Source organism: Narcine bancroftii, chromosome 4 (assembly GCF_036971445.1).
Source record: "Narcine bancroftii isolate sNarBan1 chromosome 4, sNarBan1.hap1, whole genome shotgun sequence".
NCBI classification, from domain to species: domain Eukaryota; kingdom Metazoa; phylum Chordata; class Chondrichthyes; order Torpediniformes; family Narcinidae; genus Narcine; species Narcine bancroftii.
Window position 1 is genome coordinate 76,220,285 of NC_091472.1, and position 23,567 is coordinate 76,243,851.

General features: G+C 42.5%; 1 protein-coding gene across 9 annotated transcripts in view; it reads right to left on the reverse strand.

The window, feature by feature from the left end:
- Positions 1-23,567, reverse strand: part of abcb10 (ATP-binding cassette, sub-family B (MDR/TAP), member 10) — a 107,728-nt gene that overhangs the window by 44,726 nt on the left and 39,435 nt on the right. For 6 of the 9 annotated variants that reach the window (XM_069931656.1, XM_069931657.1, XM_069931655.1 and 3 more), the window contains one exon: positions 519-637. In XM_069931656.1, the coding sequence (XP_069787757.1) occupies positions 519-637 (119 nt within the window). Of the gene's footprint in view, positions 1-518; positions 638-8,986; positions 9,109-9,845; positions 10,132-15,224; positions 18,940-23,567 lie in introns of those variants that run through there. The other 3 variants (XM_069931660.1, XM_069931662.1, XM_069931663.1) reach the window with 3 other exon arrangements.

The window sequence follows — 23,567 nt, forward strand, 5'->3', positions numbered from 1 at the left end:
CAACTTGACCATACTGACCTATTTGTCAATCTAAGATAATCCTGTTAACCAGTGTTTGGCCATATCATTCTAAACCTATCCCATCTGCGTACCTTTACTTCTAACTTTATTGATGCTTAGTCTACTTTTGCTCCGTTAATACTCAATAATACCCATTCTAAAGATGAGTCCAGAGAGTGCACTATAACACCATGTTTTGAATTGTTGCAGGTTCCCATCAGGGATGAGAAATTATGTTTTGTTGCCTTTTAAAATGGATTGCAAATGCTCCATCCATTCCAGGATACATCATGCAATTTTTAAGCACAGATACAGACATGGACAAAAACAGCAATAAAAAGGATCCACACATTGCTTCTGTAGAAAGTTATGCTAGGAGGCCAGTGCTTCAACAAAAGTAAGGAATCACATCTAAGAGAATCTGCTTAACAAAGATAAAGTTATAAACTTGTATACAACAGAGCCAGGAAGTACCATTTTAAGCATTTAGTTTCTTGGTTATAAACAAAAAAAAATACCTTCAGCTAGAGTTATAGCCTCCATCACCTTCACAGGAAGAGAAGAACCAAAGCTTCTTATTTCATAGTTGAGTGTCTCAGCAACTGTTTGATATTGCGTTCCTCTGGTTGGTGTTGAACTATGATAATAAACAATAATTCCAGTCAAAATCTAAATAATGCCTAATTTAAATCTCAATGAAAAGAATACACAAATCTTGATTCAAGGACAATTTATTTCTTGTATCAGACTCTTCAATGAACCTTCCATGAATAAAAGATGATGCAGCTATATTTTTCTCTAATATCTTGCATTTTGTCGAAGTAACACTATACCTCGAACTTACTGTAAAATTATACACTGAACTTTTATTTTGTGATTGAATTCTCTGCTGCACTTAATGGGTTAATTTGCATCGGTAGCATATAGAGTAAAACAAACCTTTTCATTTTATCTTGGTACACTTGACAACAAAATTCAATTGTGCTCTTACAGGAAAAAATATATTCAAACTTAACAAGGATTAAATTTTAAGGACTCAAAAATGTTTTTTTCCTGAGTTTGAATCCATCGTAAGAAAGATAAATGAGAGTTCCAGGAAGACAATTTCAAAATAGAACATAATCGTGAATAAAGAAACAGCTGACACAGTATACAAATATTTATTGTTTTCACAACAATACTTGACACAAAAAAAATGTGACGAGCATAAAAGGTCAGAAGGCATGCTGAACCATAAAATACTGGTCCAGACACAATTAAAATAGTGCATTCTATCCATGTCATCATATTATAGCAAAGATGTCAAGGCATGAGAAAATGAACAAGCGTCTTGAAATTTGTCATTTTTAGCAGCAGTATGGTGCAGAACAAGGTGCAAAAAATACTATAAATTACAATTATGTAAATACAAGATAAAAAAATACAAGTAAAACACAAAAGTCTGCAGATACTATGAATGAAGTAAAAACACTATGCTGGAGAAACTAAGTAAGTCAAACAGAGTACTTCAGATAGCAAAGATAAAGATATATAACCAATGTTTTGGGCTTGAATGCACAAAAGGTTGGCAGCCATTCGAACAAAATAGTGGGAGAGAGAGGTGGGGGAGGAGCATGGCCATAAAGGCAGGAGGTAATAGGTGAATAAAGGAGGGAGGGCATAGCAGCAAGCAGTTGGAGGGAGGAGGAGGGTTAGCTCTGTGAATAGAGAGGGAAGGGAGAAGAGAACTGAGGAAAAGACAAGAGGAGAGGGAAGAGAAGGTGAATGGAGAGTTATGTTAACAGAAACCAGAGAAGTCAATGTTAATATCATCCGTCTGGAGAGTGCCCGGATGAAAATTAAATTATGGGTGATCTTGGTGGGATAGTACATTAGGCCATGGACAAACATGTGAGCATGGGAGTGGTTCACAGAATTTAAATGGTTGGCCACTGGGAGATCCCAGTCACTGATGCAGACAGAGCTAAGGTGCTCAGCGAAACCATCTCTCAGTCTGCGCCCAGTCTCCCTGACGTAGAGAAGTCTACAAAGGGAGCACCTGATGTAGTAGATCACTCCCGTGGATACACGTTAAGTGTTGCTTCACTTGAAAGGACTGCTTGGGGCTCTGAAGTGAGGTGAAGGAGGAGGTGTGGGCGCAAGTGTGGCACTTCCTGTGGCCACAAAGAAAGATGCTGGGGGGGGGGGGTGTGTGATTGGTGGGGAGGGATGAGAGCACGAGGGAGTCACAGAGGAAGCGGTTGCTACAGAAGGCAAAGAGGTAAGGAGAGGGCAAGATGCGTCTCTTAGCGGGATCCTTTGTAGGCAGCAGAAATTGCAGAGGATAAAGTGTTAGATGCGGAGTCTGGTTGGGTGGAAGGTAAGGCCAAGGGGAATCCTGTGTTGTCTGGGGGCAAAGGGGGCCAGGTAGATGGAGGAGATGTATGTAAGGGCTGAGTTGAGAAGTTGAGCTGAGAAGCCACGATTGTGGACAAAGGCGAACCTTTCAGATTATCTGGACAAAAAGACCTCATCTTCAGAACAAATGTGGCAGAGACGGATAAATTGTGAGAAGGGAACAGAATCCTTGCAGGGGATCTGGTGTGAGGAAGTGGAGTTAAAAAATACCATTGTCACATAAATAACATTATTTTAGAAACAATACATTGAGAACTAAAGGTCTCAAATATAAAATTAAGAAAATGAACAAATGGAAAAAAAGTTTAAAGCAACATGTGAGTGGAAACAAACGTGTTGATTTCAGATGAAGTGGAATCAGGTTCCATTGTAGCATTCAAGAGGAATTTGGACAAAAATCTGGTGGAGGAAAAATTACAGAGGAGGTGGTGCAGGGTGGAATATGAGAGTTACTCCAATGGAAAGCTTGGGCAGATATGATGGTCTGAATGGCTCCTTTTTGTACTGTGATAAATCTTCCAAAGTTCCCACAATATTTCTTACCACCAGATTGAAAAGCCATAAAAAGAGGCAACTAAAGCCTCACACCTCCTGACAGTAAACAAAATACATAATCGGCAACATGGCACCGAAAAATCGATACTGGCTCTCTGAGTTGAACAGGACCTGACCATGTGCATCAGATTCAGCATGGATTATTTGTATGCAACATACAGGTGAAGAAGAGAAGCAAAAACAATGGGATTAGCAAGAAGAGAAGTGAGAGAGAATTGGGATATACACAAAAATACAGATAAGGCTTGATCAAATCTGGAAAATATTAGATACTTGTGGTGGGGCAAGTTCTGGACTAGCTATCGTCAGGTCAAGCCTGAGCTGGATCACTATTTTGCACTTTAGTAGTCCTCCACTTGCAAAATTAAGTAACATCAACATGGTCCAATGAATTGTTTATCTTTATTTATTTTTCCATAGCAACTGGGAACTGATGGGAAATTGCACATCCCAATTACCCCTTTATCAGAAGACACGAATAAATCAGTGTTCCATGTGGCCCTTCCTTTCCTCCAAATTAGTGTGCTGTATTCTCTGTTCAAGATGGGGCTGCCTCCACAGTGGGGAGACCCAACACAAATGGAGAAACTACTTTGCACTCTGCATGACTCAGTCACCTGCTTCTAATTCTCCATCCCGCTTATACTCTGAACCCTCTGTCTTTGTCCTCTGATATTATTGCAAAGAAGCTTCATGTAAGCTTGTGCAACAAGGGATATATTAAGAGACAGCCATGAAGCACACAGTAAATGATAGGGCACTGAGAAATGTGGAGGAGCAAAGGGATCTGGGAATTCAGATACATAATTCCCTGAAAGTGGCATCACAGGTTGACAGGGTTGTGAAGCAAGATTTTGGCATCTTGGCCTTCATAAATCAAAGTAATGAATACAGATTTGGGATGTTATGGTAAGGTTGTACAAGCCATTGGTGAGGTCAAATTTTGAGTACTGTGTCCAGTTCTGGTCGCCAAACGACAGGAAGGATATTAGTGAGATTGAAAGATTTATTAGAAAGTTGCTGGTTCTTCATAAATTAAGTTACAGGGATAGATGAAATAGGTTAGGACTTTATTCCTTGGAGCGTAGAATGAAGGGAGATTTGATAGAGGTTTACAAAATTATGAGGGATAGACAGAGTAAATGCGAACAGGCTCTTTCCACTTAGATAAGGAGAGATAAATACAAGAGGACATGCACTTCAGGTGAAAGGTTTAGGAGGAACATTAGGGGGAACTTTTTCCACAAAAGAAAGTGGTGGGAGTGTGGATCGAGCTGCCATCTGACTTGGTAAATGTGCGCTCGCTAAGTTTTAAAAATTAACTGAATAGATACATGGATAGGAGAGCCCTGGAAGGTTATGGAATTGGTAGTCAGTTGGACTAGCAGTATGATTTTTTTCAGCACAGACTAGAAGGGCTGAATGTCTTGTTTTCTATGCTGTATTGTCTATGGTTCTAATTAATCAAACAACACATCTTGGGGATGTGGGCAGAATTCAAAGCACCCTGGGGAAATCACATTATTTCAGGAAGTACACATAAACTTTACACAGCACACAAAGCCAGGATTAAATCCTGGTTCTGACCATAGCAAACTGCCTGAACTCAAAATGTTGATAATAATTCTTTTCCTCTTATCAATGCTGCTAGTCTGGCCGAGTTCCTCCAGTGTCTGTGTTTTGACTACAATCACAGCTTCTGCACAGTTTCAAGTTTCACTGATTGTTTAGGATTCTGATAGTGGAGGGGTAGCAACTATTCCTGAACCCGAAGGTACGAGTCTTGTGGACCTATATGTACTTCCTGATGGCAGCAGTGAGGACAGAGCATGTCCTGGGGGGTGTGGATCCTTGATTGTCAGCAACATTCCATGTAGATTTTCTGGATGGAGGAGAATTTTGCCTGTGATGTACTGGGCTATGTCAACAACTTTTTGGAGTGCATTCTACTCAGAGTTACTGATGCCCTATATCAAGTCATGATGCAGTCATCAGTACACTTTCCTCTACATATCTATAGAAGTTTGCCAAGGTTTCCAATGTCATACCAACTCTCCCGAAACTGTTGAGATAGTCACTCCCATGAATTTAGAATCATAATTTAGTGTCATGAACAAGTCATGAAATGTATTGTTTTGAGGCAGCACCACAGTACAAGCATCCATATAAACTTCAAATAAATAATTAGTTCACGAAAAATCAAAGTAAGGCAGTGTCTTTGGTTCATTCATCATTCAGGAAGTGGGGAAGAAGCTGTACTTGTGCCGCTGAGTCCTCATCTTCAGGCTCCTGCACTTTTTTCCTAATGGTAGCAGAGTGAAGACTGCGTGGCCTAGATGGTTGGTGTTATATAGAGAATTTAGGTTAAAATGACTTAAGTTAAAATGTGATGATTAATCATAAACAGGGAAGCCAGAACGGACAGGGAGCTTACTAGCAGCCAAGGACAAAAAGTTCAGCTGGATATGTTTTTTTAAACATATCTTTTCATGGTCATAGTGAGAGACATGCAGGAGACAAAAGATTGATAAGAAGGGTGAGAAACAGAATTTAGTGTATGTAGAGTTCACAGCGTACGTAACGAACGTGATAATTAAAAATGCAGTTATACTTAGAATGCTTTTGTAATACTAACCAATTAAAACAGTATTAATAAGAAGGGGAAGGGCAAACAATAAGGGTATAAAAATCAATGCACTGTATGTATCGGGGCTTAACTGGTGAGAAGCCAGTTGAGTCCAACTCTGCAGACTTGTAAATAAAGCTTGTCGTGTCATCAGTTTTAAAGAGACTCATGTGTGAGAAGTTTTATTTCTGACAGTTGGGATCCTTGAGGATAGAGACTGTTTTCTTAAGACACACCTCTTTCAGATGTCCTAGATGGAATTATGTCTGGTGTCCATGATGTCGCAGGCCAAGTTAACAACCCTCCAAAGTTTTTTTTCTTGCCCTGAGCATTGGTACCTCCATATCAGACAGTGATGTAATCAGCCAGAATGCTCTCCATAGTACACCTGTAGTAGTTTAGATTCTCTTAAATCTCCTCAAATGCCTCACAAAGTATAGCCTCTGGCAAGGCTTCTTAGTGATTGAATCGACGTGGAAGTTGCAGGACAGATCATCAGAGATGTTGACACCCAGGAATTTGAAGTTCATGACCCTCTCCACTACTGAACCCTTGATGAGGACTGGTTCATGTTCCCCTGACTTCCTTCTGAAGTCCACATTCATCTCCTTGGTTTTACTAATGTTGAGTACAAGGATGTTGGCAACACCACTCAACAAATTGATCTACAGTACCTCCAGTACACTTCCTCATTGTCGTTTGTGATTCTGCCGACAACTGTGGTACCATCAGCAAATTTGTAGATAGCATTGAAATTGTGCCTGGCCACACAGTCATGGTCAACATAGTGAGTTGAGCAGAGGGCTAAGAAGGCATCCTTGAGGTGCGCCTGTGTTAATAGTCAGTGAGATGTTTCCAATTCATACTGACTGTGATCTTCTGATGAGGAAGTCAAGGATCCAGTTGCAGAGGGTGGGTGCAGAGGCCCAGACTGAGAGAATAATGTTGTTGAAGACTGAGCTGTAGTCAACGAAGAGCAGCCGCATGTATGAGTTACTGCTTCAATGTGATTCAGAGCTGAGTGGAGAGCCAGTTGTGCCTGGTGTGGACTGATTGTGACAATGGGCGAATTGCAGTGGGTCCAGACCTTAGCTTAGGTATGTGTTAATTCTGGCCATGACCAACTTCTCAAAGTATTTAATCACAGTAGATGTTAGTGCTACAGGGCAATGGTCATTGAGGCAGCTCACTCTGTTCTTCCTTGGCACCAAGATGATTGATGCCCTTTTGAAGCAGGTTGGAACCTCTGACTTCATCAATGAGAGTTTTAAATTTACTTACACTCGTCCAATGATCACTGGATCATACCTCTGGTTTTCCCTTCCTAATGTCTACAATCAGTTTCTTGACTTTGCTTCAGTCTTCAACAGCTTAACTTTCTTTTCAATTCAAACATACAGGTCCTTCCAATGCATGAGCCCGTGCTACAGTCCCTCTAAATTTTAGGGTGGGAAGAAACCATGGCACCATGAGGAAAACCATGAAAGAATGTACAAATTCTTTACAAACAGTGCCAAATTCAAACCCAGGTGGCTGTCACCATGATAGTGTTGTGCTAACTGCCCATGCTAACCATGCCACACTATATGGGTCAACTTTAGATAATCAGCAGTTGCAGAGTTCATGTGAAATTTTGGAAAGACATCTTTCAAACTTTATCGGTAAAATTAGAACCTTGCCCTTTAATTGTTTTATTCAGATCATTTCAAGAAGATGATGTTTTACTGACTCCAACTCAAAACCAAATTTTATCTTTTACTTCATTGATAGCCAGACCTGTAATTTTGATTAAATGAGAAGACAATATTCCACCTACCCGCACACAATGGTTCAGTGATATTATCTTATCTAAGTCTAAAAAATTAGATATGCTATTAAAGATTCAAATATTACCCCTCCTACTAAACAAGGTCAACCTGCAAATAGTAGGTAGATATGAATCGAATCGCCACTCTCGGCCATCATGCAACTAAATCTTCAATTTGTGATAGTAATCCATGAATGGGCCCTACATCTTATCAAATTCAACCTCAGCATCTTTAATGCTATATCTAATTTTTTCCAATCATAAGAAAGACATAATATCATGCAAGCAGTGCATATGAGCAGATGAAGAATTATCTTTCCATTTCATCAGAATTGCTCATCTGGCTATCAACAAGGTGAAAGCTGGGATTCTTTTTTGGGTTCTAATAGGATCTGAGGAATCACTGATAAAGTTTGGAAAATTTGTTTCCAAAATTTATTTAATTTGGGGCACTCCGAAGACATATGAATCAGTGAAACTTCAATAATTTAGTAGGAGGGGGAGGAAGAGTTGCGCGTTTTTTCTTTTATAGAAAAAAAACCAGGCTATAGTAGACAATTTATAATGATCACATTATAGAACAGGATGAAGATTTATAGTCCCTATATGGGATTCTTAAAGCTTATTTTCTGTTTAACATCAGAATTTGAGGTTTTGAGCAAGATAGGTTGCCTGATATTTATGATTTATATTCTCTATCACAATTAATATATCTAATTATATACTATGAATTGAATTATGTAATCAGTTAGAAATCATGTATAAATAGTTTTTTTTCTATTAAAATCAATAAAATACTTTAAAAAGAAATAAAATATTAACTTTCAAAAGACATGGAGTCCATTTATGGACTATTATCATAACCTAAAGAATTAGGGTGTTTTTTTTCATTAAACCTTGTTTTGGGGTTTTGAATTGTAAGGTTTTTTTTTGGTTTGGGATTTTCTTTTTTTTAAAAACTTTCTTTTTTATTTTAATATAATAGACAATTGTTCTGTTCAATTGTGAATAATGTAAACATTGATAAAAATTATTGGAGAAGGTAAGCTTTTGTTGTTAAATCTTATTTTATTGTTATGATCGTGCCCTATGCCCTGGATTTTATTATGACAATATTGTCCAATGTTTAAATTTTTTTTCTTTTTGAAACTAATTGTACCGTTCAATTGTTTATATTGTAAAACACCAATAAAAATATTTTAAAAATAAATAAATCGTGAACAAAGAACACTTAGTTATTTCAGAGGGGAAGCTAGATCTGAAGCAATTACAAGCAATTTCAGTGGATTATGAGTGCAAGTACAGTCTCACATAATGTTGAGAAGAATTTTTAATGAAACATCATCTTCAATGAGACCCAACACAACCAATAGATGCAGACAATATTCCCTGGCTGGAGAATTGAGATTTAATGAAAAATGAGTGACCGTTAGAACTGAAGATTTATTTAACTATCAAAAGGGCCCGGATTCACTCTGACCAATCTATTGCATTGAGAGTGACCTCTTAGGGTCGACGTCAACATCACAAGTCTTGGGAGCGGGGGGGGAATTTGCCGTTCAAAAACGTACTCAGTGGTGGAGGGGGGGGGGGGGAATTACCATGTTAAATGCGGGGTCCATAGGCCGTCAGCAACCATATTTCTTCTTGCGCGCAAGCGCTAGTGTAACTATGGATTTGACTACCAGCGCCTGGCGTCATTTCCCCCTCCCTCCAACGGAAGAGACGCGAGTGGCGCCAGTATTCCAATCCATTGTGCATACGTCAGCTGGCCCCTTGCACACGTGCAAATAGAAACATGACCGCACACGGACTATGGGCATGGTCAATACCCCCTTTCTGTTCATACACCCTCAAATGGAGGACCATAATACCTTGTTTGGAGGAGGCAATACCCACAAATGCCCCACTCCCTTTGGTGCTGACATTGCCTCCTCTATACTGTACCTGTAATCTGTGGGTCAATCTTGAGCTTCCTGTAGCCCATCATTTTAACCTCCCAAACCATTCTTACACAGACTCAGCCTCATCCATTGCCAAGATGAAGTGAAACAAAAGTTCAAGGCACAACTCCTGGACAGGCATAAACCTACAGCATGAACATTGATTTTTCGAATTTTACATTACTCCCGCTGCCATCTGGTTTAACTGTTTCTATCCTTTTACATACTAATATACTTATTGTGTTCTTAAGTTTTCATTCCCCCACCATCTGTCTTTCACATCTTTGTCCCAAACCCGATCTCCAGCTTCTTTCCCCTTTACATTTCACCGTTTATAAATCTTCGTCTTGATAAAGGGCACCAATACAAAACATTGACTGAACATTTCTACTCATGGCTGCTGTCTGACCAGCAATTCTTCGTTTGCTCTAACTAATTTAAATCAAGAGAGAAGTTTTAAAAACCATACAGTTGGAACGAGAGACCGTCACGAAACCCTGCTACCACTCACACTCACCGGCTGCCCAGAGACGAGCGCCAGGCCGGGGATAAAACTCCCACTCCAGCCACCGGCACGCTCCGCCGTCCTTGTCCTGTGTACCCGCCGCCACTGCGGAGCAGCGGAGACCCCTGGCAACCCGCTTGGGGCCTCAGAGCACTTGCAGGAGTCCGCGGTGAAAACATGGCGAAACCAGCCTGCAACCTCGTCCCGGGAGTTGGCCGCGGCCGCTGGATCCCCCCCCACCTCACTCCTGTGTCTGAAACTCCCGCACACGGACGGACGGTCGGAACCAAGACTGCGTCTGCGCAAATGACTAATCCCATGCGATTCGTCGCATGACCATGTAATAAGAGCACTCTTGATTGGTCTCTATTGTACAGTTTAAAAGCAACGGCACTTCTGATTGGTCATTAAGGACCAAAACATTATAAATAAGGATTTAAAGGAGTTAAAAACCCAGAAATGCCGGAGGAACTCAGCAGGTCTCGCAACGTCCATCGGAGGGAAAAATTTATGACTGAGGTCTTCAAGGTATAAGCCAAGAATAGGAAGACATCAGTATGGTGATATGTAATTACACTACTAGGTCACCAGGGGTCATTCCAGTGACCTTGTATACAAAGCAGTGCAGAGCAACAGCTTAAAAAATTATTCCCCTCCCCCTTCCCTTGTTTGTAAGTTCATGTCCAAAATTTTTTGTGGCTTCCGTTGTCTTCTGGACCTCCTCGGTAGTGATATAGGGGTGGGGAGTGCAGTCGGCCTTTCTTGGTGGAGGTGTGGGAGTGGGAAGTACTGGTTGGTCATGTGACCGTGTGGGCTGGGAATCCTCTTGTATGAGATTAGGTCCTGCCATCATGTCTAGGGTGGTGATATTATGTGGGGTGGGCGTACCCAGGGTCCTCTGGGGTGACGCTATGGGCAACTGTTCTGGTGACTGCTGCTGTGTTCCTTGTTGGTCCGTAGACATCTGTTTCCTCCGCATTGTTCACACATCCGGCCGGCGCGAGATCCCTGGTGGCCACCGAATCTTCTCTTTCATCTGGGAATGTGTCGAAGGCGTACTGAGGGTTCGTGTGCCTCAACTCCACTTGATCCACCAGCTGGTCCACTTTGTGGGGTCTGCTGTGTTTCCAGAGAACAGGTCCTGGTGTCATCATCCATTTAGGCAGCACTGTGCCTGTCATGGCTTTTCTTGTGAAAGAAAAGATACGTTCATGTGGGGTCATGTTAGTGGCAGTACAAAACAAAGAACGAATAGCGTGTAGGGCTTTTGACAACACTTCTTGCCAACTAGTAACAGGCAGGTCTTTTGCTTTTAAAGTCAAGAGGACCATTTTCCAGATAGTGGCATTTTCCCTTTCAACTTGTCCATTCTCCCTGGGATTGTAACTTGTAGTGCAGCTGGTAGCAATCCCTCTTTCGTGTAGGTACTGTTGTACTTCTGTGCTCATGAATTCAACACCCTTGTCTGTGTGTATGTAGTTCAGGTACCCAAATATGCTGAAGATGGATTGGAGGCATTTTATAACAGTGGCTGCTGATACATCAGAACACGAGATTGCAAAGGGGAAACGAGAATATTCATCTATTACGTTTAGGAAATAGACATTTCTATTATTGAATGGGAGCAGGGCTTTAAAATCGAGGCTGAGGCGCTCAAAAGGTTTGGTAGCTTTTATCAGGGTGGCTTTGGCCGGTAAAATTGAGGTTTGCATTCCGCACAGATGAGGCAGCTCTTGTTCACTGACCTCACTTCCTCTACCGAAAATGGGAGGTTTTGGGTTTTAAATGAAGTGAAACAGTCTAGCGACCCCTGGGTGGCACAGCAACTGGGACGTGTGGTTGAGGATGGCACAAGTGCCTCTGGACAGCGCGTCCAGAGGCTCATTGAGTCTCCAGGGGTGGTATAGAATGTCGTAGTTAAATGTAGACAATTCTATCCGCCAGCGCAGGATTTTGTCATTCTTAATTCTCCCCCTGTTCTGGTCATCGAACATAAAAGCCACAGACAATTGGTCCGTGACAAGGGTGAAGTGTTTGCACGCCAGATAATGTCGCCAGTGCCTTACTGCTTCCACAAAGGCTAGGGTCTCCTCTACTGCTGAGTGTCTTACTTTTGACCCCTGTAGGGTTCGCGAGAAAAAGGCCACCGGTCGTCCGTCTTGGTTTAGGGTGGCTGCCAGAGCCACATCGGATGCATCGGTTTCTACTTGAAACGGGATCGACTCATCTATGGACCGCATGGTAGCTTTAGCGATATGGTCCCTAATGTCCCTGAATGCTCTGGTGGCTGCTGGACACAGTGGGAAAACTGAGGCCTTTATAAGTGGGCGGGCCCTGTTGGCGTAGTTCGGGACCCATTGGGCATAGTAAGCGAACAGCCCCAACACCTTTTTAGTGCTTTCAGCGTGTGTGGAACTGGGAGGTCTAGGAGAGGGTGCATACAGGCTGGGTCTGGGCTGATTTCCCCATTCTGCACGATGTAGCCCAGGATTGGCAACTTCCTGGCACTAAAGATGCATTTGTCCCTGTTGTATGTTAGGTTCCTTTCTTCGGCTGCCTGGAAGAAGTGTTTTAAATTCGTGTCTTGATCCTCCTGAGTGTGGCCACAGATTGTCACGTTTTTCTCTCTGAAACAGGGACATTGGTGACACTGAAGGGAAGTCACAGAAATTGATACAGCCTGCCGTCTGCCTCAAATGCCGTGTAAATGCGATCGCTGTTTCTAATGGGCAGTTGGTGGTATGCTGCCTTCAGGTCTCTGGTGGAGAACACCTTATACTGCACAATGTTGTTGACCATGTCTGCTATGCATGGCAGGGGGGTAGGCGTCTAGTTGTATAAATTTGTTGATTGGCTGTAATCCACTACCATGCGCAGTTTTTCTCCTGACTTTACTGCAACCACTTGGGTGCTCCAGGGGCTGGTGCTCTTCTCTATGATGCCCTCCTGTAGTAGCCTGCGGACCTCTGTCCTAATGAAGGCTCTGTCCCTCGGGCTGCACCTCCTGCTCTTTGTGGCTATTGATGTGTATTCTGGGTCAGGTGTGTGAACAGCGGAGGGGGTTCTATGTTCAGGACAGACAAGCTGCAGTGTTGTTTCTTCGAAAGGCGTAGTCGTGGGGGGGGGGGGTGAGGCCCGTTGTGCACTATTGTAATGCTTTCTAACTGGCACTGAAAATCTAACCCCAAGAGTACTGGGGCACAGAGATGAGGGAGTACTAGTAATTTAAACCCTTCATATTTTGTGCCCTGGATTTCTAGAGTAACCCTGCAAAACTGTTTTACCTCAGCCATAAGGCTGCTGGCTGCTAACAGGGTTTGGTGGTCACTCGGGCTTGTGGGGAGGGAAAGGTGGTTGACTAACCCCTGGTCAATAAATCTTTGAGTGGTTCCACTATCTATTAAGCAATTTACCCTCACATCATTAATTCTGATGCACACAGTGATGTCAGATAAATTGTGTGGATTCGCCTTATTCATGCGTAGAGAAGCAAGACTGGCGTGTCCTTAGTGTCCTTCTATCCGATAGTACTTGGCGTCATATTCATCTCCTGAAGACTGTGTCCTCTGTAGCATTTGTCCAAGATGGCCGGCTGCACATGGCATTCTTCTTCTGTTTGTGGAGAAAGAAGAGCTTTTCCGCCTCTCATTAGCATGAAAATAGGCCTTGGCTGTGGCCTTGGGGCTTCTGCAGACGTTTGCATAATGCCCATGTTTACCACAGTTGGAACAGACATTTTCTCTCGCAGGGCAGAGAGCTCTGGGGTGCTTTCTTTGTCTACAGAAAAAGCACTTGGGACCCTCAAGGTGCTGCTGCTGCTTTGAATTCCTGTGAGGAAGCACACTTTTCTTTTCCTGGGGCTAGAGAGTACAACAGCGTGATGTTTGTCTAAGCCCCAGGGTCCTGTGAGTACTCCTCCAATTCTTTCCTGGTGCTTTTTAATGCTTCTGCAATAGTCTCTGCCTCATCTAGCCCCACCATTCCTTTCTCCAACAATTGATGTCTCATCTCAGTGGACCGTATGCCCGCAACATTTCTGTCTCTAATAAGGTCCTCCGCATACTCCTGAGCTGATACTGCTTTAAAGTTGCAGCCTCTCGCCAGATCTTTCAGAGAGAGTATAAAGTCTCTGGCAGACTCCCCTACTTGTTTTGACCTGGTCATGAATCTGTATCGGGAGTAGAGTTCACTATGCCCCTTACTGTTCTTTGGCTTGGCTTCGCGGACGAAGATTTATGGAGGGGGTAAAAAGTCCACGTCAGCTGCAGGCTCGTTTGTGGCTGACAAGTCCGATGCGGGACAGGCAGACACGATTGCAGCGGTTGCAAGGGAAAATTGGTTGGTTGGGGTTGGGTGTTGGGTTTTTCCTCCTTTGCCTTTTGTCAGTGAGGTGGGCTCTGTGGTCTTCTTCAAAGGAGGTTGCTGCCCGCCGAACTGTGAGGCGCCAAGATGCATGGTTTGAGGCGTTATCAGCCCACTGGCGGTGGTCAATGTGGCAGGCACCAAGAGATTTCTTTAGGCAGTCCTTGTACCTTTTCTTTGGTGCACCTCTGTCACGGTGGCCAGTGGAGAGCTCGCCATATAACACGATCTTGGGAAGGCGATGGTCCTCCATTCTGGAGACGTGACCCATCCAGCGCAGCTTACTGTAATGCCTCTGTAAAATGCTCATTGCCTCTTGGTAGGACCTGGCCTCTTGGTAGGACCTGGCATCCTGTATCAGGGAGTAAGGGTGGTCTTCCAGCTGGGATAACAGCAGCATTAATAGCTCTTTATCTGATGCCTCAGCACCCTCCACGTAATTCAGAAAGCATCTCTGCCAACGGCCGAAGTGTGTGCCAGCTCCGGGATTTCTGGGGTTGAGCTCCAGCCTGTCTGGTCGCAGCGCATGGCTAAGCCGCAGTCTCTGATCCCTTAGGTGTAGCAAGGGTGGACCCTGGGGTACTGGGAGCTGCTGCTGGGGGAGTGACGGTAGCGGTATCTGCTTTCCCTGGCTCTGGAGTGGTTGGGAATTCTGCACATACGTGGCGATCGGGAGCACGACTTGTGGAGATCCTTCCACCTGCACTTGTAGTGGCCCCTTTCTGATCGGACCGGAGTTTAGGGTCGCCGGCACCTATACCGGCGAACCCACGGGCAGGCAGGGCTCTTGGCCATTTCTTACCTGCCCTATTGTACTTTTGTGGTCTTCCCTGCATTCCACCACGATTCCAGTACAGCGGTTCCTCGCCGTCTCTGTCTTCAGAAGCACATGCGTGCTAGTCATCCCCGGATTCCATTCCTCAGGAAGTCTCCAGGGGTCGGGAATGCGCGTTGGAGCAGAAGCAGCTTCTATCCTCGTAGCTATGATATTAGTTTATTAAATTATACTGACAATAATCAGAACAGCAGTGCAAGAATAAGACAGCTTTAATAAACTAATATGTACACTAAGAAGTCTTGTCTCTCTGCAAGACAAACCTGGAAGGCAAGACTGTAGCTCTGGACTGCTTTATATACAAGGTCACCAGGATTGGTGTAATTACATATCACCACAATCAGAACAGAGTTAAGAATGGCAGGAGGCCAGACCAACAACAGGTGTTAAAGGAATAGGACAAGAGGAGAGGTGAGAATTGATTTTGGCTCTGTGGAAGGAGACAGAGGGGAAAGGGAAAAGAAAGTCGGTGTTGGGGAAGAAGGGCGGTGGGAAGGTGAATTATTGGAAATGCAGCAACCACGAGACCTGAAAATGCACATCGGAGCTACACATGAAGAGAGGGAAAGAGGGAGATAAATATGTGAATTTTAAAAAACTGCTGGAGAAACTTGGGGGGGGGGGGGGGGGGAGAAAAAAAATTGCTAATGTTTCAGGCCAAAACTCGCATTTGCTCCAGATTCCAGCATCTGTAGACTCCAGTGTCTTAAATGTGAATACAGGTAGTTGGGGCCCAAACTTAGCTCTGTCGTCTGTACATGCTCACCCAAGAACAATTGTTAACCAGCTCTCAATCCACATTGATAATCTCATTTCATGTACTGTTGTAGTGAACTGGCCTTGCCTCCTGGCTCCTCCCCCGGGAGACCATATATAACCCTGATTTCCCATCTCAACCCTGAATCCCTCTGAAGCCTGTTCATGAACCCTACCTGTGCTGTACGCTAATAAAAGTATTAGTTCTCCTCCAATTGAGTGTGAGCTTTTATCTATGCTACAACTGTACTCAACACCTAATAAATTCCAATACACCATATTCTATGTATTTCATTCACTCTAAAAGAAACTTGGACCAAAATATCAGCATTACCTAAAATTTGAGCATTTGTTTTCATACTATTTGGTTTAAGCCTGTCCAGGAGGAAAATGTGTTGTTCCACAAGTTTATGTTTGGCCTTACCTTGTCAATGGATGAGGTCAAGGACAGATATACCTGTGTGAGATTGCTACTAGGATTGCAAGATCACAAACAGCATTGACGTTCAGCATAACAGTCAACTAATCTGTGTCTGGTCTCATCGATTTGGAGGAGGGTTTCAAGTGGTGTTGATACATACTTCATCGAAGATATTTGATGAAGTTCCTCATATTTATCCAGTAAACATGTTTCTAGGAGGAATAGACAGTGGTAGATTGGGTACAATACTGACAAGGGCTTAACAATAACGTTTATTGTCATATAATCATACAATTTACCTATTATTATGAAAATTTTGGCTTCCAGCAGCTGAAAAGACTATAATCTTAGACATAATTTGAATCAAAAAATACAATAAATATAAAAAAATAAATACTCATCCTAATACAAAACTGACTGCAATAATGGAGACAGTCCTATGTCAGAGTTGAAACTGGAAATGATGGTCTTCAGGAATTGTACCTTCTTCCTGAAGGTAGCAGTGAGAAAACATTGTGACCAGGGTGATGGTAGTTCTTTATCTTGATTTCTTCAGACAACACCTCACATGTCTTTAATGGATTGGAGGTTAGAGCTTGTGATGGAGCAAGCAAGGTTTGCTACTTTCTGCATTTCTGGACATTCAAATGACCAAACAAAGCTGTGATAAAAATTTTCCATTGAATATTCTAATAAAGTTTCAAATGTACAATGACATGTCAAATCTCATCAGATTATAAAAAATAGAAGTATTGTTGTGCTTTCTTCACAGCTGTCTCGATGTGATGGGTCCAATAAGGATCTTCTGAAAGATAAACTCCCAGGTGCTTGAAAGTACGATCCCTTTTCACTCCCATCCCAACATCAAGACAAGGGAGTGGAGCCTCAGCCTCCTCTTCCTAAAATTAACAACAAACTCCTTGGTCCTGATCAGGTTGAGAGGAAGATTGTTGTTTTGTCACAACCCAACCAAATTCTAAATCTTCATATATGACTTCAGCCAGCAATGTGGTATTGTCAGTGAATTTGTAGACTGAGCTGAGTCAAACTTGACTATTCAGTCATGTGCATACCAGGAATAGAGCAGGGGATGAAGGAGTCTTGGAGTGCCCGTATGGATGGGTAGTGTGAGGGAACTGATGTTGCCAATTCACACTGATTGGGGTCTGCCAAGGAGCAAGTTGAGGATCCAGCTGCAGAAGGACAGAGTCCCAGATCCTTAAATTTGGTCATAGGTTTTGCTAGTACAAAGGCATTGTCAATGAAGAACAGCCTGACATTGGTGTTTCTGTGGTCGGTGATCTCACATTGAGTGCAGGGCCAGTGAGATGGTGTCTGCTGTTGACTTGTAACGATAGGCAAATTGAAGAGGGATCGAGTCCCTCCTGAGACACAAATTAATTCACTCCATATCAATCTCTGAAAGCATTTCAACATGGTCAGTGCCACCGGCCAATTGTCATTAAAGTACATCATCTTGCTTTTCTTGGGCACCGAAAAAATGTCTGTACTTTTGAAGCAGGTTGCAGTGAGAGGTTCAAAGTGTCCATAAAAACTCCAATTCGTTAGTTGGTACATCTTTTAAGGACATCACCAGGCATGCTGTCTGGGCAGATGCTTTGAGGATTAAAAGGCAGAAAGAATACAAAGGAACTTTTTTTTTCTGACAGATACTCAAGCAGCTGGACAGCTCCCAAACAGAAGAATCATGTGGCTGGAATTGTTCGACCTGGAGTGTAAGGAGAGAGTTTGTTGTTCACCCGGTCGATTTTGTTTTTAAAAAGGGAAAGGAAGGGTTGATACTGCAAGGAAGGAAATATATTTGTGGAAATAGGCAAACTAAAAATACTTGATTTACAAATTGTAGATTGGATTTTAAATTCACACATTTGATTCTGATAGCAATGGCATTTTTGTAACAATTTAAAAGTGACAATTTTCCTATTTATAAATCACCATGAATAATAAACAATGAAATAGTTATTAACTTTTGACATTAGATCATACACAAATTTCACTCAATACATTGAGTTGTACAGTTTCTCAATGTTAAGTTTGACCATTTATTCTATCATGGCAGGAAAAATTACTTGCCAATGACTAGCCTCTCTACTTAAAGATCAAAAAAGATATACAATAGTTAAACCTTGTAGAAGAGTGACTTCTGCAATCAAAACTTTTGCTCTCTTTTCATCAAAAGCTCAGTGTTAAGATGTGACCAATGAACAACAATGCCAGCCACTCTGGCAAGACAAGTGGAATCAAATGGGCATCTTGACTCAAAGTGAAACAAATGCTATCTTTCCCCATCGACCCGAGACTTTTGAAGGGATCATATATCCTTATTGGTTAGAATCTATCGACTACCTATACTGAAGTCAATCAGTACCCAAAGCATTGCCATGTCACCTGGAATTGTTATTTTATTTTTTTTTGTAAAGTGGATTAGGGAAAAGTTATCAACATTTGGGTAAGTTTATGCTTTCAACACAAGTCTTTGACTGTTTTGTAAAAAAGTCTGCTTCTCTACGAGTTTTCGAAACAATCCCTCGGAATTTGTGAGCAGTTGGTGATGTGGGCCACACTCAACAATCTTGCCCTGATCAAGGACAGCAATAGCATCAGCGTTCTGAATGGTTGACAGGCGATGGGCAATAATTAGTACTGTTCTTCCTTCCATTAATCGATCCAAAGCTTCTTGTAGTAAGTACTCATTCTGTGAATCCAGTGCACTGATTTAAAAAAAAAATCAAGACTCGATGAACAAAAACAGAAAATACTGTACATCAGAAAATATAAGAGGCCCTTCATTAATCTGTTCAGCATGGAATAGGCCCTGTCAGCCAACCAAGCCTCTGTTAACTATTGATCCACCTTTACAATCCCATTTTGTTTTCTCTACATTCCCCTAAAGTTCTCAAGATTCTACCACAATATGGATAATTTACAGTAGAATGTTTACCAGGCCAACTTGGAGCAGCATTCTTGAGTTTTCTTTTATAATGATGGCTGTGTGACAGAATATTTAGAGGTGGCTTGGGAGAAATTGCGAGAGCAGCTTGCACACACACATTTTAAAACAGAATATTTGCAGGACTTTTGCAGAGTGCTTTTTGCAGAAAGCAAGAAAGTTGTAGAATACAGCTTTCCTGGGAGAGCTTGTGACTTTTGCAGGCAGGCTCAGAACAGTTTTACTCTCAGGGAGGGAGGGTGTGAAACAGAAGGCACTTTCAGGTGGCCAATTGCCCCGCTTGTAAAGCCGCATATTTTGGCAAAATGCGGCTGTGGGAAGGCCACGTGAATGTGCAGGTGGCACCTGCAAGGAGAGTTTGATAACCCTCCACCGAGAGGGTCAATCCCCACAGCACAGTGGCCTCCCCAGCCATCTGAATGCAGCCGCCTAAAAGTGGCTGCATACGGATGACAGTCAGCTGGCCAGTGCCTGATAGCTCCTCTCCCAGTCCCCACACTGTCGGGCAGCCAGCGCGGGCTGTCAGTGCAGGTACGTCCCCACACTGATCCCACTGCCCCGCTCTCTCCCCACTCCCAAAATCAGTCCCCACACTGTCAGGTGGCCGACATGGGCTGTCCCCACACTGTGGGGACTGATTTCAGGAGTGGGGAGAAGGGGGCTGGAGCAGCTGGCGGGGGAGAAGAGGGCTGGCTGAAACAATACCTGTACCCGACTCTAGCGCCTCCTTCTCGCCCGCCGGCCGCTCCAGTCTCCTTCCCCCCCAAACAGTCGTTCCAGCCTCCTTCTCCCCTGCCAACCGCTCCAGCCGCTGTTTCCCCCCCCCCACTACCGGCCGCTCCAGCCTTCTCCCCTGTAGTTCACTCCAGCCCTATGAGTGGGGAGAGAGCGGGTCAGCGGGACCAGTAGGGGGGTTGTCCTGCGCAGGACATCCCCGTGCTGATAGCCCGCACTGGCTGTCTCAGCTGATAGCCAGCCATCTTGACTTGACAACCAAGGGCCAGAAGCCAGCGCAGCTGTCCTTTCGGGTAGCCAGCGTTGTGCTTTCAACACTGTCACCTGAACTGCCAGATAACTGAATTTTACTTCTTCAGATGCATTCTTAGCGGAGAAGGCACCTGAAAAAGCAGAGAGAGAAAGGAGACAGAAATCAATTCTGGAAGGACAAAGCTGACAAACTTTGGAAGGCTGTCTGGTCAAAGAAGAATGGCGGTCTGAAAAGTGTCCTGAAAGAAAGATGATCATCTGGAGAACCCTGAAGGGGGCAAGTTTTGTCAGCAAGACTGATTAAACAAGAATCAGTTGTGGAAGTCCTGGAAAAGGAATCTCTCTCTGAAAACCAGCAAGAACCCTCCTGAGTGGTAACCATTTGCTTGTTAGGCACCAAAGACTGGTGAACTTTGTTAATGCTAACTTCTGTGCACAGAACAAGAATTGTCTGCAACCAGTGAGATTGGACTGTGATCCAAAGAACTTTTCTAATCTTAAATACACACACCTGAGCTTAGTATTAGAGGGGGGATTAAGTAGTTTAGGTAAAGTAAGTAGGTAAAGTAACAAGTTTAATTCTGTGATCTTGTTCAATTATAATTAAAAACTACTTTTGTTTAAGTAACCCTGTGTCGTGGTGCATATCCATTGCTGCTGGTTTTGGGGGTCCTCTGGACTCCGTAACAGCTGTCTGTCAGAATGATGATACCATGGAGTTTTTTTTCCCCCATGCAGTTACAGATCTCAAATTTTATGAATCTTTATCTTGAAATAAATGCTACTTGATCAATAATTTCTACCATTTTCCACTTTTATTGTCGACATGCAGCATCTGCAAAATTTTACTTTTGTAATTAAGGTCAACAATTTAACAGAAATTTAAAATGAAATAATCCAGAGTTTTAAGACAATATAATTTGGGAATTTTCTGCTGTCAACCAAGCCCCAGAGTTACAAAAAAACCTGTTTCAGATATCTTAATTGCTAACACATTAAATCCTTAATTAACTGGTTGCTTTCTTTAAAGATCTGACATTTATTGATCAAATCAGAAATTGACCAAAATACAGTAAAATTCCCAGTATCCAGCACTTAGGGGATTGGTAGATGCCAGATAACTGAATTTTTCAGTTGCCTGAGATTGTGTATTAAGTGGATTGGCAAACTAATAGCAATTGTGCCGATTTTAAACTTCAAAATTTTTTATTTATTTTCCATGATTTTTTTGCCGATTGTTTGAATTCAGGATAACAGGGGCTTTTACTGGAAATTGAAGCCAGGATCTAAAAATGTCTGTTCCCAAAATTACTCAAGAAGAGTGAATTGCCAAGAACAGAATAACAGTGCCCACAATTTCTTGTTAGCTCAATGCTATTACAGCACCAGTGATATGGGTTCGAAACCGGCGCCATCTGTAAGAAGTCTGTACATTCTTCCTAAGACCTGCATGGGTTTTCCTGGCGTGCTTCAGTTTCCTCCCACCCTTAAAAAATGTACAGTTTGTTGGTTAATTGGTGCAGTTGGGCAGCACAGGCTTGTGGGCAGGAAGAGCCTACTACAGGTACACGATCCTTTATCCGGACATCTAAAATCCAGAAAGCTCCAAAATCCGGCGAGTGGGGACCGGCGGTTGGGGGAGACTGCAGCACAATTCGGGTGGGCTTTCCGAAATCCGGAAAAATCCGAAATTCGGAACACACTGTCCTCCAAGGGTTTCAGATCAAGGATTGTGTACCTGTTGTAACAATATTAATATTTGGGGAGAAATTATACGATTTAGAGTAGGTCACATACATTCACACATTTTAAAACAGATCTTTGAAAGACTGAAGAAATACTGAAGATTTCTGGAGAATGTAAGTACCTGTCACAAGTAGGTGTTAATTGAACTAACATCATAAAATGAATGACCATTGTTTGGAACTGGAGACACAATGGATGATGGAAGCTCTTTTGCCAGAGTTCACAGAAAGGTCACTCTTGGGTTGTTTATCTAAGATAACAACTTAAGCAGAAGAAAGAACTCCTGTTGTTTGCTGGAGAAACTGGGGGTTTTGCAAGTCATACGAGTCACATGCTTTTCACGGGAGTGGCAGTTGGAAAAGAGAGAGAGTTGAGTTAACAGCTCAGTCAGTGTGTGGGACACTGACAAGTGACTGAAAAGTGCAATCCAGGAAAAACTGTGAAACTGATGAAAGCCAGTTCCAGAGCAGTAGATGGCTAGAAGTGCTATCTGTCTGATGTTTCTCTTGAAATAGAGGAAGGAGTGGAACTCTGTGGTAGCTTGAAGAAAGAGGTTACAATCTAGAAGACCCTGATGGGGCAAGTTTCATCAGTGAGACCCTGAGGTGATGTGGAAATCCTGGAGCAACAAAAATCTCTCTCTGCAAACCCTATAAGAACCTTCCTGAGAAGTAAACATTTACCTTTCAAGCTCCAAGCTGGGTGAACTTTATACATGTTAAATTCTGTGCACAGTATGGTGACTGCCTGCAACCAGAGAACTTGGAAGAAGGGGAAGTGAGATTGAACTGTGAACCAAAGAACTTTTCTTAAATCCACACACACACACGACATACACATGCTCTTAGAATTAGAAGGGGGTAAATTGGGCTAGTACAGAGTATAGTATAAGTATAGAGTTGTTAAAGTTTGAGTCTATTTTCATGTTTGAAGTTGATTACAAATAACTTTTGTTTTGAAAGCCACTTGTCTTGGTGCATGTCTATTGCTACTGGGTTTTGGGGTCCTTTGGGCTCGTAACACTGTACCATCTTAAAATTAAATTAAAATTAAAATTTTAAAAATTAAAACTAAATTAGATCACCAGAAACCTGGAACCAGTATGAACATGCTCAGGATTCTGCTCATTCCAAATCAAACTGTATTTCACTTCAAAAATGAAATATAATCAGAGCATTTGGAAATAGAATCAATTAAATCATACATTGTAGTTCAGTACGTTCACCCTATTCCCACTGAAAAATACTGGAAACAGTCTAAAAATGATCTCCCACAAACTTTAATGTGGGGAATTCAATCTCACCAAAACAGGCACTCCTGTTATCCTGAATTCAGTGTGTCTATTTTATGATTATTGAACAATTATAGCTTCTGAACTCTGAACAATAATTCTCCCAACTGGTTTGCACCTTCAGCAGTCAAAAAGAGAAATTGAAGACTATTCACAATCTCGTTGTCAAATCTGACATCAAAGCAAACACTAGATGACATTTCTGCAAACAATAACATCACTCTTCAACCTAATTGATTACTAAAATTCTCAACCTTTTCTCAGTTATCTCAAAAATAACTGTTCAAAGCATTCCTGACCAGATTCTCTCACTATCCTCTTTGAGTTCATTCAATGTTCTGCTGGCCATATCCTGGCATCTTAAT